The sequence below is a fragment of the Ranitomeya variabilis genome, chromosome 7 (genome assembly GCF_051348905.1).
Source record: "Ranitomeya variabilis isolate aRanVar5 chromosome 7, aRanVar5.hap1, whole genome shotgun sequence".
In the NCBI taxonomy this organism is placed as follows: domain Eukaryota; kingdom Metazoa; phylum Chordata; class Amphibia; order Anura; family Dendrobatidae; genus Ranitomeya; species Ranitomeya variabilis.
The window spans coordinates 112,698,745-112,711,629 of record NC_135238.1 but is presented as its reverse complement, the minus strand read 5'-3'; the positions used below and the strand labels follow the sequence as shown (position 1 = coordinate 112,711,629).

The 12,885-nt window shown below is 43.2% G+C and overlaps 1 protein-coding gene across 1 annotated transcript in view; it reads right to left on the bottom strand.

The window, feature by feature from the left end:
• Positions 1-2,810: 2,810 nt before the first annotated feature.
• COL5A2 (collagen type V alpha 2 chain) overlaps positions 2,811-12,885 on the bottom strand; it is a 449,814-nt gene continuing 439,739 nt past the window's right edge. The window contains exons 52-54 of the mRNA XM_077275667.1: positions 11,626-11,816; positions 10,372-10,611; positions 2,811-4,135 (exon numbers count right to left, since the gene is read on the bottom strand). Coding sequence (XP_077131782.1) covers positions 3,989-4,135; positions 10,372-10,611; positions 11,626-11,816 — 578 coding nt within the window. The 3' untranslated portion in view covers positions 2,811-3,988. The remainder of the gene's footprint in view (positions 4,136-10,371; positions 10,612-11,625; positions 11,817-12,885) is intronic.

Genomic DNA, 12,885 nt, shown 5'->3' with positions numbered 1-12,885 from the left:
AGGGCCGGAGCTCAGTCAGCGTCAGGATGCAGAGGCTGGGGGACGCGCTGGTGAGCATGTACTGTTTGTTTTTTTAACTTTTACGCTGGTAACCAGGGTAAACATCGGGTTACTAAGCGCGGCCCTGCGCTTAGCAACCCGATGTTTACCCTGGTTACCCGGGGACCTCGGCATCGCTGGTCGCTGGAGAGCGGTCTGTGTGACAGCTCTCCAGCGACCACACAGCGACGCTGCAGCGATCGGCATTGCTGTCGCTATCGCTGCAGCGTCGCTTAGTGTGACGGTACCTTTAGTAATAGGCTGTAAACCAGATGCTCTGCATTGCCTCTGTGAACAATGCCACATACAGACTATTATCTCTTATCTTTTTGTGCACTAATGCCAAACAGCCAACACTGGATTGAAAGTGGTTGTTTCATCGGTATTTTTTGCACCTGTGTTTTTGCCATCATTAATCGGGTCCAATGCGCCCTGCTAGTGCATTTGTTTGGAGGCTTTAGCAGGTAAACATCTCTGCTTTTTTCTCTGTGATTTTTTTCAATTTTCTGGAGGATTTTTAAGTCCTCTTTTTGTGCTTGTGAGCTTTTGCATATGACTATGCAGCAAGGCTGGCCTTGCCGCCAATGTGTATAACCAATGAGTACGGGAGAGCAAAATGCATATTGTGAAGTGGATTATCATGGGCACATCCACTATGTGGGTTCCAAGGCCTAATGGGGTGCATATGACTGACTATTCAGCAGGTCTGGCCTTGCCGCCAATGTGTAAAACAAAGGAGTACGGAGTACAAAATACATATTGTGAAGTGGATTTTCATGGGCCCATCCAGTTTGTGGGTTCAAAGGCTTATTGGGGTGCATATGAGTTGGTAGCAGGGCAGCCCTTGAACTCAATGCAGCACTTTTTCAGGATTTCCCCCTGGACATCTTATGACAGAGGTATTGTGGTGCATCGTACTTCCTGGCAGCCCATCCACTCACAGCATAGGCTACAACAGCTTAGGAGACCCACTGTTTCATAATGGCCCTTATATAAGATTAATGCCGCCTGATGCACCAGTAAAATAGGCTCTGTGCCTTTAAGAGTCCCTCCTTCGTAAATGAAACAAGATGGGTCTTATGTGTCACACACCACATGGCCAGCTAGGGTTGTTAAATGTTACAATGACATTTCCAAGTGAATGCATTTGTAGAGGTTGAAAGCAATGTTTAAGTTGAAAAACGCTTCAAAAACCCTGCGTCTGAAGTAAGCCTAAGTGGGGGAGGAAATTTTTGGTCTGAGGTGAAATATTTGGCCTTACAGGCAAGTCATTAACCTGCAAAGGATGTACCTTGACATATTTCCAAGAAAAACCCATTTTGGTTTCGTTTTTAATGTGTCTTTTGTGGCACCGGGAAAAATGGCATGAATCTCGGAAAAAAATTATTAAAGCTGTGAACTAGGAGCCAGGAATGCTTCCAAGGGCGATCCCCATGAGGTCCCTGTGTCAATTGAGCAGTGTTTCTATCATTTTCAGACGTTTTTAGACCTTAAAAGGACCCTGGGGCGGATCGCGGTAAAAATACTCTGGTCTCCCATAGAGGTACATTGGGCTCGTTGTTCTGGCCGAGTACCTGAGTATTCCAATTTGCTCGACCCGAGCAACGAGCACCCGAGCATTTTAGTGCTCACCCATCACTATTGTTTACATTTCAGGATCATGGAGATTTCTCTTTTTGATTTACAAAAAACTTTGAAATGATGAGTTTAATACTGACCCTCCTTATTTGCAGTGTGTGAACAATAAAAAAAGGCTGTTATTAAGGTGCTTTAACTGGAGTATATCGCTGATCAATCATTTCATAGTCACACTGAGTGACAATAGAAGAGCAACTCCACCCTGTACATTGCTTGAATGTTTGTATTAGTAGTCACAGACTGAGATGACGACTCCTGTTTGTAGTGTGGTACATCAGCACTGAGGTTGCACACCACAATCAGATTAAGCCTTTTCTATCCCTACATGGAATGGGCTGTGCGCTCTGATCACCTATGCTTACACTGTACACTGTACTTTTTACACTGGCTGTAATAGTCCCCTAATTAGCTGCACTAGATCCTGTGAAATGATAGCTGTAGGGCATTATGGGAAACCCCACGTGGTCATGCCAGTTATCTTCAACAGTGTGAGAAATGGTGCCATTTTTATTTGCTGATCCTTTGAATCCAAGAGGTTTCAAATTCACAGGTACAAAGTCAATCCTCTACGGATGGATCCACTTAACTATCCTGTGCATGCATACCTCATATTTGAGCTGTGGCAGAATGCGCTGTTTGGCTCTCTGATAGTGGCAAGAGCTGCATTCCAAGTGTTCATAAACGTGGTAGGTTGAATGACTTTGATCATGGATCTATTCTGATTGTGAATCAACACTATGCGCCAATTGCTATGAAGTTGTTTTATTTAAGCATTTACCTTGGAGCTGAAGCTACTTTCAGTGCTCAATAAAACTTTTATTTTTATCCTGTTGTATATCCTATATACCTATTCCCACTTAATAAGAGAAATGACCAATACATCTACCTCATATTTACCATAATAAAAGTAACACCAAACTATTTCTACAGTTTAATAAATTGTGGAATGTATATTTTCTTTTCTTTTTAGTTTTCAATTCCACACATAGCAACATACGAGATGTAAATAAAAGCTTTGCAAAAATACATTGATATAGCTAATGGTATATTTCTTTTTTTAATGCAAGTTTGTGTAGCTATATGAGACTTCCATTGGATTTGGTAAGTATTAAAAAGCGCACTAAGCCCACATGTCAAATAATATTTATGGGCAGCTGTTAAATTTTATTTATTCAGGATTTTACAAAAGGAATTTTAGCACCATCAAACAAGTTTACTGACTCTCTCCAATCTCTGAAGAACAACAAAAGCATAGCACCTTTTAATATCGAACAAGAAATACAACTTATGTATACTATGTGCATCCCAGCATCTAGAGATGAGGTAGCTTATGCTAAGAAACTTTGAATCATTTTGTACTTGACAATCCGTGGGTAAAAATAAGAATTTGTTCATATGCTGTACATAACAGTTCTCTACATACAATGTAATTCCCTAAACAGTAACTGACCCTTGATAGAAATGCAGTTTGTAGCACACTACTGACATTATTAAGACATGAAAAAAACATATTGTCTTTATACTTTGTAAATAAATATTTTAGGGGTTTGACTCTTTGCAGTACAACAAAGAACAAATACAAATTCTTAAAAATGATCTGCAAAGTAATAATCACTGAAAATTAAATCAAAAGGGGAAAATCATCAAGCTTTGTAGCTACAGCATTTACTGCAAAGTATTCACCATTACAGATAGCTATGGATACATTTCTGTGGCTAGAAGTCTAAAATCAATGTCATATTTCTCTGCACTATGTAATCTGTATACATGTACAGTAAATATAAGCACAAAGCTTTAAGCAGTAACTAAAGCCCAATATTGAAGAACTAGTGAACATAAATTAATTTATTTTAATACTACTTAGTATTAGTAACGTTAATTTATGTCAGAATGTAAACCTAATCACAGCAAATTTAGAAAGCTTGATGAATTAATCCCAAAATGTTGTAAAACAAAAGTCCATCATACTGGAAAAATGTCAATTCTATCAAACCTTTGCATCCTGCATAGAAAGGAAAACCCTGAATATTTTGCCGCTACATTTCTACATTTCTTAATTTGGCTAATTTATTTAATGGATATCAAACATAGTGAACACCATAACAATATTAATCCATTTATTATCTTTTTGCTCTTAAGATGGCTTAAGAATGTAAAATAAATATTTTGAAGAAAGGCCAAGTAGTTTATAAAAGTGGAAAACAACACTGACAACTGTATGTACAGTGCTGGTGCACAGCCAGCTAGAGTTTTCAAGAGTCTCAGGATAACTTCAGTCACTTTAAGTTCCTAGTTTGTTTGTTGGTGTAATTTACAAAAAGCAGACTGGCCCAATGTCAACTCCAAACTCTTGGTCTGCACCTCCAACGTCCACAGGAGCAATGTCAATAATGGGTAAACGTTTCACATTCTGGGTCTTGTACTCAAACACGGCTCTACCGATATTTCCACTGCGCTTCTGAAAAGAAAAACAGAGATGAATCTGTCTCCTAATAAAAAGGTAAGAAATATAGAAAAAAGTGCTAAGGGGCACCATTAGATTTCTAGGGGGCTTTACAGAACCCTGCAGACCTACTGTGGCAATTATTTTAATGGAAGATATACAAAGGTTTTTTTTTCAGGTTTCTTTATGAAAAAAACAGAAAAAAAATGTTGCTCATAAATTTGATGCATACGGTAAACAATGCTAAAATATTAAACAAACACAGCACACACGTATTAGATGCACACTATACACACGGAGTTTAACATCAGACATACTTCACATTCACCCCTCACATATTGGACATATACAGTACACACCGCTTACACAGTAGATGCATTTAGCGCACACACAACTCATACATTACACACATACAGTAATGCTCTCAGTGTGAAAAGCAAGATAATCTTGTAGTTATGATACATTTTTTTCTTTTAACACATACAGTGCACACTGCTCACACATCATCAGACACATGCAGCAACACACGGCTCACATACCAGACACAAGGAGCACAAACTGCTCACATATCAGACACATGCACCAACACACGGCTCACATACCAGACACAAGAAGCACACACGGCTCACATATCAGACACATGCAGCAACACAAGGCTCACACATCATTAGACACATGCAGCAACACACGGCTCACATATTAGACACACGCAGCAACACACGGCTCACATATCATCAGACACATGCAGCAACACACGGCTCACATACCAGACACAAGAAGCACACACAGCTCACATATCAGACACATGCAGCAACACACGGCTCACATATCATCAGACACATGCAGCAAAACACGGCTCACATATCAGACACATGCAGAAACACAAGGCTCACATATCAGACACATGAAGCACACACTGCTCACATATCAGACACATACAGCACACATTCCTCACACATAGCTCCCAACTGTCCCTCATTCTGCGGGACTGTCCCGGTTTTGAGCATTTGCCCCGCACGGGATGCTCTGCTTCCCGCAGACAGCAGAAGAAGCAGCCGACACACCCCCTTGTGTTAAGCCATGCCCCTTACCCTTCTGTATGCAGTGCAGTACATATCAGCCGGTCATCCATGCATCCGCAGAGCCTTACACCACATATGGCTGCTCTGTGCGCACAGGACCTGTGATGAGGTCACAGGAAGGGAGGAGTCAGGGGTCACATGATCGGGACCTCCGTGGATTGCAGGACTCGGCTGTGGCGCTGGTTGCCAACTTGCCATGGTGCTGCTGGATGAGGTAAGTAATTAAGCTGCATTGTGTGGGGTCAGGCGGTATTTTCAGAACAGCGGGGGGGGGGGCGCACAGGGGGTGGGGACATGGAGCTTTATTTTAAACACGAAATACCACTAAAAAAATGGATTATTCATATCTTCTTTACAGCAAACGCTGCTGCACAGAAGATATGAATCGCGGCTTCAGCACGATGCAGGGGACAGCGCTAAACTTTAGTGCTGTCTCCTGCACGGTGCGTGTGGTACCCAGTGGGCACATGGGAGGCACACGTGTGCCACACTGATGTGCCACAGAAACGCAGGGGCACACGGACACGGATAATTCCGGTACCATTTTTTTCCGGTACCGGAATTATCTGGACGTGTGAGACTGGCCTCAAGGTGCGCAAAAACACATTCAAGAATTGTATTAACCCTTCAGGTGCATCACAGGAATTAATGAAATATGGAAGGAAAAATTTATCATTTCACTTTTTTTTCAGACAAATTTTACTTTAGCCCCATTTTTTTTCACAGGGGTTACAGGAGAAAATGAACCATAAAAGTTGTTGAGGAATTTCACCTGAGTACGCCAATACCCAATATGTGGAAGAAACCACTGTTTGGGTGCATGGGAGCGCTCAGAAGGGAATGAGTGACGTTTGACTTTTTTTACACAAAAATAGCTGGAATCAAAATCTAACGCCATGTCAAGTTTGGAGAGCCCCTGGTGTGCCTAAACAGTGGAAACCTCCCCACAATTGACCACATTTAGGAAACTAGACCCCTGAAGCAATATATCTAGCTGTGTGGTGAGCACTTGAGTCCCCAGGTGCTTCACAGAAGAAGTTTATAACATCGAGCCATGAAAAGGAAAAAAAATAAATTTTTCCCACAAAAATATAATATTAGCCCCAAAGGTAACAGGAGAAAATGGACCACAAAATTTGCTGTGCAATTTCTCCTGAGAGCACCAATACCCCATTTGTGGTCGAAAACTACTTTTGAGGAATATGGCTCAGAAGAGAAGTGCCATGTTGGAGTTCAGATTTTGCTGGACTTGTTTGAGGATGCCATGTCACATTAGCAGATCCTGTACAGAAAGCTTTTTAAACCATGCTCTGTATGCTTAGTTTCCCGGGGTTCATCATGACGACCCTGGGTCACCATGGCAACGATCAGGACCCTGCAATGATCTGAAGGCTGTCCCTCTGCCTACCTTCTAAATGTGGCGATCACTCTCAATTGCAGCATTTAGGGGTTAGATAGCCAGGAGCGGTGCTGGCACTGTCCCTGGCTGTTAGTGCAGGAGCTTGGCCACTAGCAGCGCTGAGCTCTTGCTTTGATCAGGTAGAAGGCGCTGATATTTCATCACCTCCTGTGCCATCTTGCTCTGATTGGTCAGCCAGATTGACGGATGTATCACAGCAATCTGAGTGCATGGGCAGATGACATGGGTCCCTACACTGTTGTGAATTCTGCTCTTGGGCTCCCTCCGGTGGTTGTTGTTGGTAGTGCAGTTGTCTTGGGGTTGTAATGCGGGCAGGTGTTTCTGCTGATTGCAGCTCTATTAGGTATTTAGGTGTGCAGGATCCATGAGTCCATGCCAGTTGTCCATTGTACTTGGAGGGATTGCATCTCTCTCTGGCTCCTCTGTCATGGTTCTCAAATGGCAAGAGAACATAGTAAAGCATACAAATGGACTAGCTCTTGGAAGATGGGAACTCGAGCTGACCGTGAGCTAAACCTACCGCAACAACTAACAGTGGCCGGGTAGCGTGCCTACGTTTTTATCCCTAGACGCCCAGCGCCAGCCGGAGAACTGACTGACCCTAGCAGAGGAAAATACAGACCTGGCTTACCTCTAGAGAAATTTTCCCCAAAAGGCAGACAGTAGCCCCCACATATATTGTCGGTGATTTCAGAGGAAATTGACATACGAAGTATGAAGATAGGTTTAGCAAATTGAGGTCCGCTTACTAGATAGCAGGAAGACAGAAAAGGGAACTTCACGGTCAGCTGAAAACCCTTTCAAAATACCATCCTGAAATTACTTTAAGACTCTAATATCAACTCATGACACCAGAGTGGCAATTTCAGCTCACAAGAGCTTCCAGTCTCAGAAATATACTATCACAGAGAACTGGAACAAAAATGCAAAACACACTTAGGACTACAAGTCCAACTTAGCTGGTAGTAGTCTAGGAGCAGGAACATGCAACAGAAAGGCTTCTGTTAACATTGATGGCCGGCATAGAAATGACTGAGGAGCAAGGCTAAATAGAAAACTCCCACCTCCTGATGGAAACAGGTGAACAGAGGAGATGAAGCACACAAGTTCAGTACCACCAGTGACCACCGGGGGAGCCCAGAAACCAAATTCACAACACTCCTCATGCCCTGCTGCCAATTCAGCTAAGATAAGTGTCTGTTTTTTTTGTCTCTGTGCACACATGCAGTGTGCTTTGCAATTCAGTGCAATTCATTGTGTTTTTGTCCAGCTTAGACTTTGTTTGGATTTTTCAGTCATGCTGGATTCTCAGGAGATGCAGTTATACTTTCTATGTCTTTAGTTAGATGTAGAATATTTGTATTATCTGCTGTGGATATTTTTAGGATTTTAATACTGACTGCTTAGAATTCTGTTGTATCCTTTTCTATTTAGCTAGAAGTGCCTCTTTTGCTAAATCTTGTTTTTCTGCCTGCGTGTGTTTTTCCTCTTATACTCACAGTCAATATTTGTGGGGGGCTGCCTATCCTTTGGGGTTCTGCTCTGAGGCAAGATAGAATTCCCATTTCCATCTATAGGGGTATTTAGTCCTCCGGCTGTGTGGAGGTGTCTAGGACGTGTTAGGTACATCCCACGGCTACTTCTAGTTGCGGTGTTAGTTTAGGGTTTGCGGTCAGTACAGGTACCACCTACTCCTGAGAAAGTCTCTCATGCGGCTCCAAGGTCACCGGATCATAACACTACACCTCTTCCTGTGCCTCTCAACTGTCAATGACAACTATCGGCAATGAACTGTCTTTGTGTGTTTACACGCAGTGACAGTTCAAAATCATGATGGACGTAGCACATCATGCTGCGGGAACTGACACCCGTTCATGACATCCTATGTCTGTCATTGGACATAAAGGGGTTAAAAATGTATAAACCCTTTTAACGAAAGCAAGCTTACCTAACATGCTGTTTATCAGTGTAAAATTAATAGGCATAATACTTAAAGCATGAAACTATAAAACAACACTTTGTTTCTTTAGAAAGACCTTGAAGAATTGCACAAAATGGCATCACCAAATACTATCTGAACTAAATCTTATTTGCCTTACACAATATTAAAAACAACACTGAAATTTCATTTTTTTCTCCATCCCACCTTTCAGAAGAAGGAATAAAAGCAATTCAAATGTCAAAATTATTTACAAAATAAAGTAAAACTAAGCCTTTACACAACTGTGTAGATGGAAAAGTAATCATTTTATGGGACAATTTTTTACCTTTTTAACACTTAAAAAATGTATTTTATTCTTCCAATATCTATTAGTCCCCCAGGCAGGGCCGGCCCGAATGTATAGGCGAACTAGGCGGCCGCCTAGTGCGCCGACCCTAAGGGGGCGCCAGAGAAAAAATAGAAAAAATAATAAAAAAGCTTTTTAAAAGGCAAAAGGTGTATGGAGCGGAGCTGAATGTGTATGAGGTGTATGGAGCGGAGCCGTGTGTGTATGAGGTGTACAGAGCGGAGCCGTGTGTATGAGGTGTACGGAGCGGAGTCGTGTGTGTATGAGGTGTATGGAGCGGAGCTAAATGTGTACGAGGTGTACGGAGCAGAGCCGCGTGTGTATGAGGTGTATGGAGCGGAGCGCGTGTGTACAGAGCGCAGCCGCGTGTGTAGGAGTAGCTATGTGTGGCCATTATACGGTATGAAGTATCATGTGTGGCCATTATACAGTATGGAGCATCATGTGCGGTCATTATACAGTATGGAGCATCATGTGTGGCCATTATACAGTATGGAGCATCATGTGTGGCCATTATACAGTATGGAGCACTGTGTGGCCATATTTTTTTGTTTATAATTATTCTTAATTTAACAGTGTGATCAGCAGTGCTAAATGGGTGCGGTTGGGACGTGGATATGGGTGTGGTTAGTTATGAATGGGTGTGGTCAGAGGTGTGGCCTAAAATTTGCCGCGGCGCAACTTTGTCCCTCTTTCCCATCTTAAAACAGTAGGGAGGTATGTTAAAAGTAGTAGGGGCGCAACAAAATAGTTTCGCCTAGGGCGCCGTAATCTCTCGGGCCGGCCCTGCCCCCAGGGGGACATTATCATGTGATCTCATGATGGCATTATTATTACACAGTTCTGTATTAGCAGTGCTGAGTGTTACACTACACCGTTGTTATAATGTCAGTGTTTGACTGACAGCATTTCAAACCCCTCCCCTGGTAGGATCTAATTGGCTGTGACGCACTGTGGGGGTGCTGATGGGCTGACAGAGGGATCTTTTTCTTGACAGTGGCAAATGAGGTGTTAAGCCCTATGATCGACGAAAACACTGATCCTAGCAGTGACAGCAGGAGCCCGGCTGTATGTAACAGTCAAGAGCCAGCAGCTGATTGCACTGATTGCCGTCCTGATCTTTCAGTATTATGGCTATATCTTTCATAGAGCACTAAGTGTTCATTATGACACATACATCGATCAGCATTAAGGGGTTAAACAGGAAAAAATGAACAACCTCTTGTTTCTGCTATAAATGTACAAGTCCTGAGCTTGGAAGCTGGCACAGATCTAGTAAGAAAAAGAGCATTGTACACGGTCCTGTGTATGAGAAACTGCCATTTCCCAGTCAGGTCCTAGATAACATTATTATTAGAATTGTTTCAAATTTTATATTGTCGCCATTGGTACTGATACACTGACTTGCTTTCATTATTCCATACATTTTCTTGTGAGCCGAGTATATGATCTTGCACTTACCGAACAAGTATCCTCCAAAACAGTGTATCTGAAGCGGCTGTTTCCTTCTGCTCTAATATCCAGATCATTAGCACCTTTGAGTATTACGGCTTTCTTTAAATTTTGATTTTTTTCATCTAAGAATCCAATTGTATTTTTACAATGATAGGTAATATTTTGTGAAGCCTCTTTTGATAAAAGACGTAAAAAGGTCATTTGAGTCACTGCTGTGTTAGGCGAGTCACTTTCCCCATAGACAAACTAAAAAAAACAAAAAAAAAAGACAAATTACAAATGGTAGCACAATAGAAAAAAAATGTAACAAAAGTATTAGCTACATGAAACTTTCCTCCAAGGTTTAACCAACTAGATTTGAAAGGGATATTGTATCTTGTAAATTTAGACTAAAGGTACCTTCACACTGAACAACTTAACAACGATAACGATAGCGATCCGTGACGTTGCAGCATCCTGGATAGCGATATCGTTGTGTTTGACAGGCAGCAGCGATCAGGATCCTGCTGTGACATCGTTGGTCGGAGCTAGAAGGCCAGCACCTTATTTCGTCGCTGGATCACCCGCTGACATCGCTGGATCGGTGTGTGTGACGTGGATTCAGCGATGTCTTCACTGGTAACCAAGGTAAACATTGGGTTACTAAGCGCAGGGCCGCGCATAGTAACCCAATATTTACCCTGGTTACCATTGTAAATGTAAAAATAAACAAACACTACATACTTACATTCCGGTGTCTGTCGCGTCCCCCGGCGTCCGATTCCCTGCACTGTGTCAGCGCTGGCCGTCCAAAAAGCAGAGCACAGCGGTGACGTCACAGCTCTGCTTTAGGGCCGGCTCTTACACAGTGCAGGGAAGCGGACGCCCGGAGACGCGACAGACACTGGAATGTAAGTATGTAGTGTTTGGGTTTTTTTACATTTACACTGGTAACCAGGGTAAACATCGGGTTACTAAGCGCGGCCCTGTGCTTAGTAACCCGATGTTTACCCTGGTTACCCGGGGACTTCGGCATCGTTGGTTGCTGGAGAGCTGTCTGTGTGACAGCTCTCCAGCGACCACACAACGACGAAACAGCGATGCTGCAGCAATCGGCATCGTTGTCTATATCGCTGCAGCGTCGCTTAATGTGACGGTACCTTAAGAAGTAAATGCCCCATGTGGCCCCATAAATGTAAAGATCATTGGGCCCTGACAATTTAATCCAAATGTACTTATGTCATCAAATAGTCTAATATTACATGATATTCACTTATTTACCTGAGATCCTCTATTCATATCCACACCGTACCATATGGGCTTGAAATTATCTCCACTTTTGCCTGTCCACCAAGTCTTAACAGGTATTTTGGAAGGATTTGCAGATATACACGTCTCTCCGGTTTCCATATTACAGTAAACCTTAATGGCATCTTCTGAACATCCTTGATTTGGATCTATCCAGTATTCTCCTGTGAACACACATAAGGTAAATTGTATTCGTCTAATATCGATGTGACAAATATACAGTATATTTCCTGCATTATGGTTCAATTCCGAGTGATTCCATGAACACATTAAAAAAATAAATGCCATTTAGCAAAATAATGAAACAAAGAGCAATTAAAAACTCATTTATAAGCTGCAGCTGGCCTAACAAGAAATCAGTCCTCAACTCTGTAGATGAAAAGTATGTAATGGGTGTAGGAATGAGGCAATAAAAAGTATTTTTTATGGAGACCCCAAACCTGCATCTAGCCCTAAGAAAATACCCCCCTGAGATAGGGGAATATAAGGCTTCCCACCTTGCCTTTCCTGCAGCTGGAGAAATCCCGTGGCAGAAGGACGCTGGACAGCGTTTGCAGCAGCCAAGAGAGGAGACGCTATTGCTGCCTCCCCGCAGTACTCCAGCGGTGGATAGACCGCGGTAGAGGACGAATCTACAAAGCAGGTGCTGGGACGCAAGGCAGAGAGAGAGACTGCGGCACAGCACAAAAGGTCCCGGTGAGTGTGGGAGTGCCAGAGGTGCAGGGTGAGGACGCTGATTGCAGCGGCGGCCATCTTAACACGTGGGCTGCTGAGAGCCGCCAGCTCATGGTAACGGTCGCTCGCAGCGCACCCCTGCTACCTACATCTTTCGTCCCCTCGCATCCAACTGTTCCGTCTGGCCCGGGTAGAGGACGCAGTGCTGTGCCTGTCTGGGATCGTGGTGGCCTTCCTCTGGCTTCTCCTCCCCCCTCCTTGGTCTCCCCCTTTTGGCACCAACCGCAGTGACTCCACAAGAGAGCGGGCTCACAATTACAGACACAGCTGCGTATATCGACTTGCTCATAGTCCACAAAACCCCAAACCATACCCCCCACTGAGCTCAAAATTTATATAGGGGAAAGGCACTTGCTGTTGGGGAGACTGTCTGCCTGATGTAGGCACACATGCCTCACGGATCCCCCCCGCAACCATATATCAGCTATTAAAGATCCACAGGTGTATATGGACAAGACCAAAAAATGTACTGGACTACCTCCAGATTCTGATACCCAC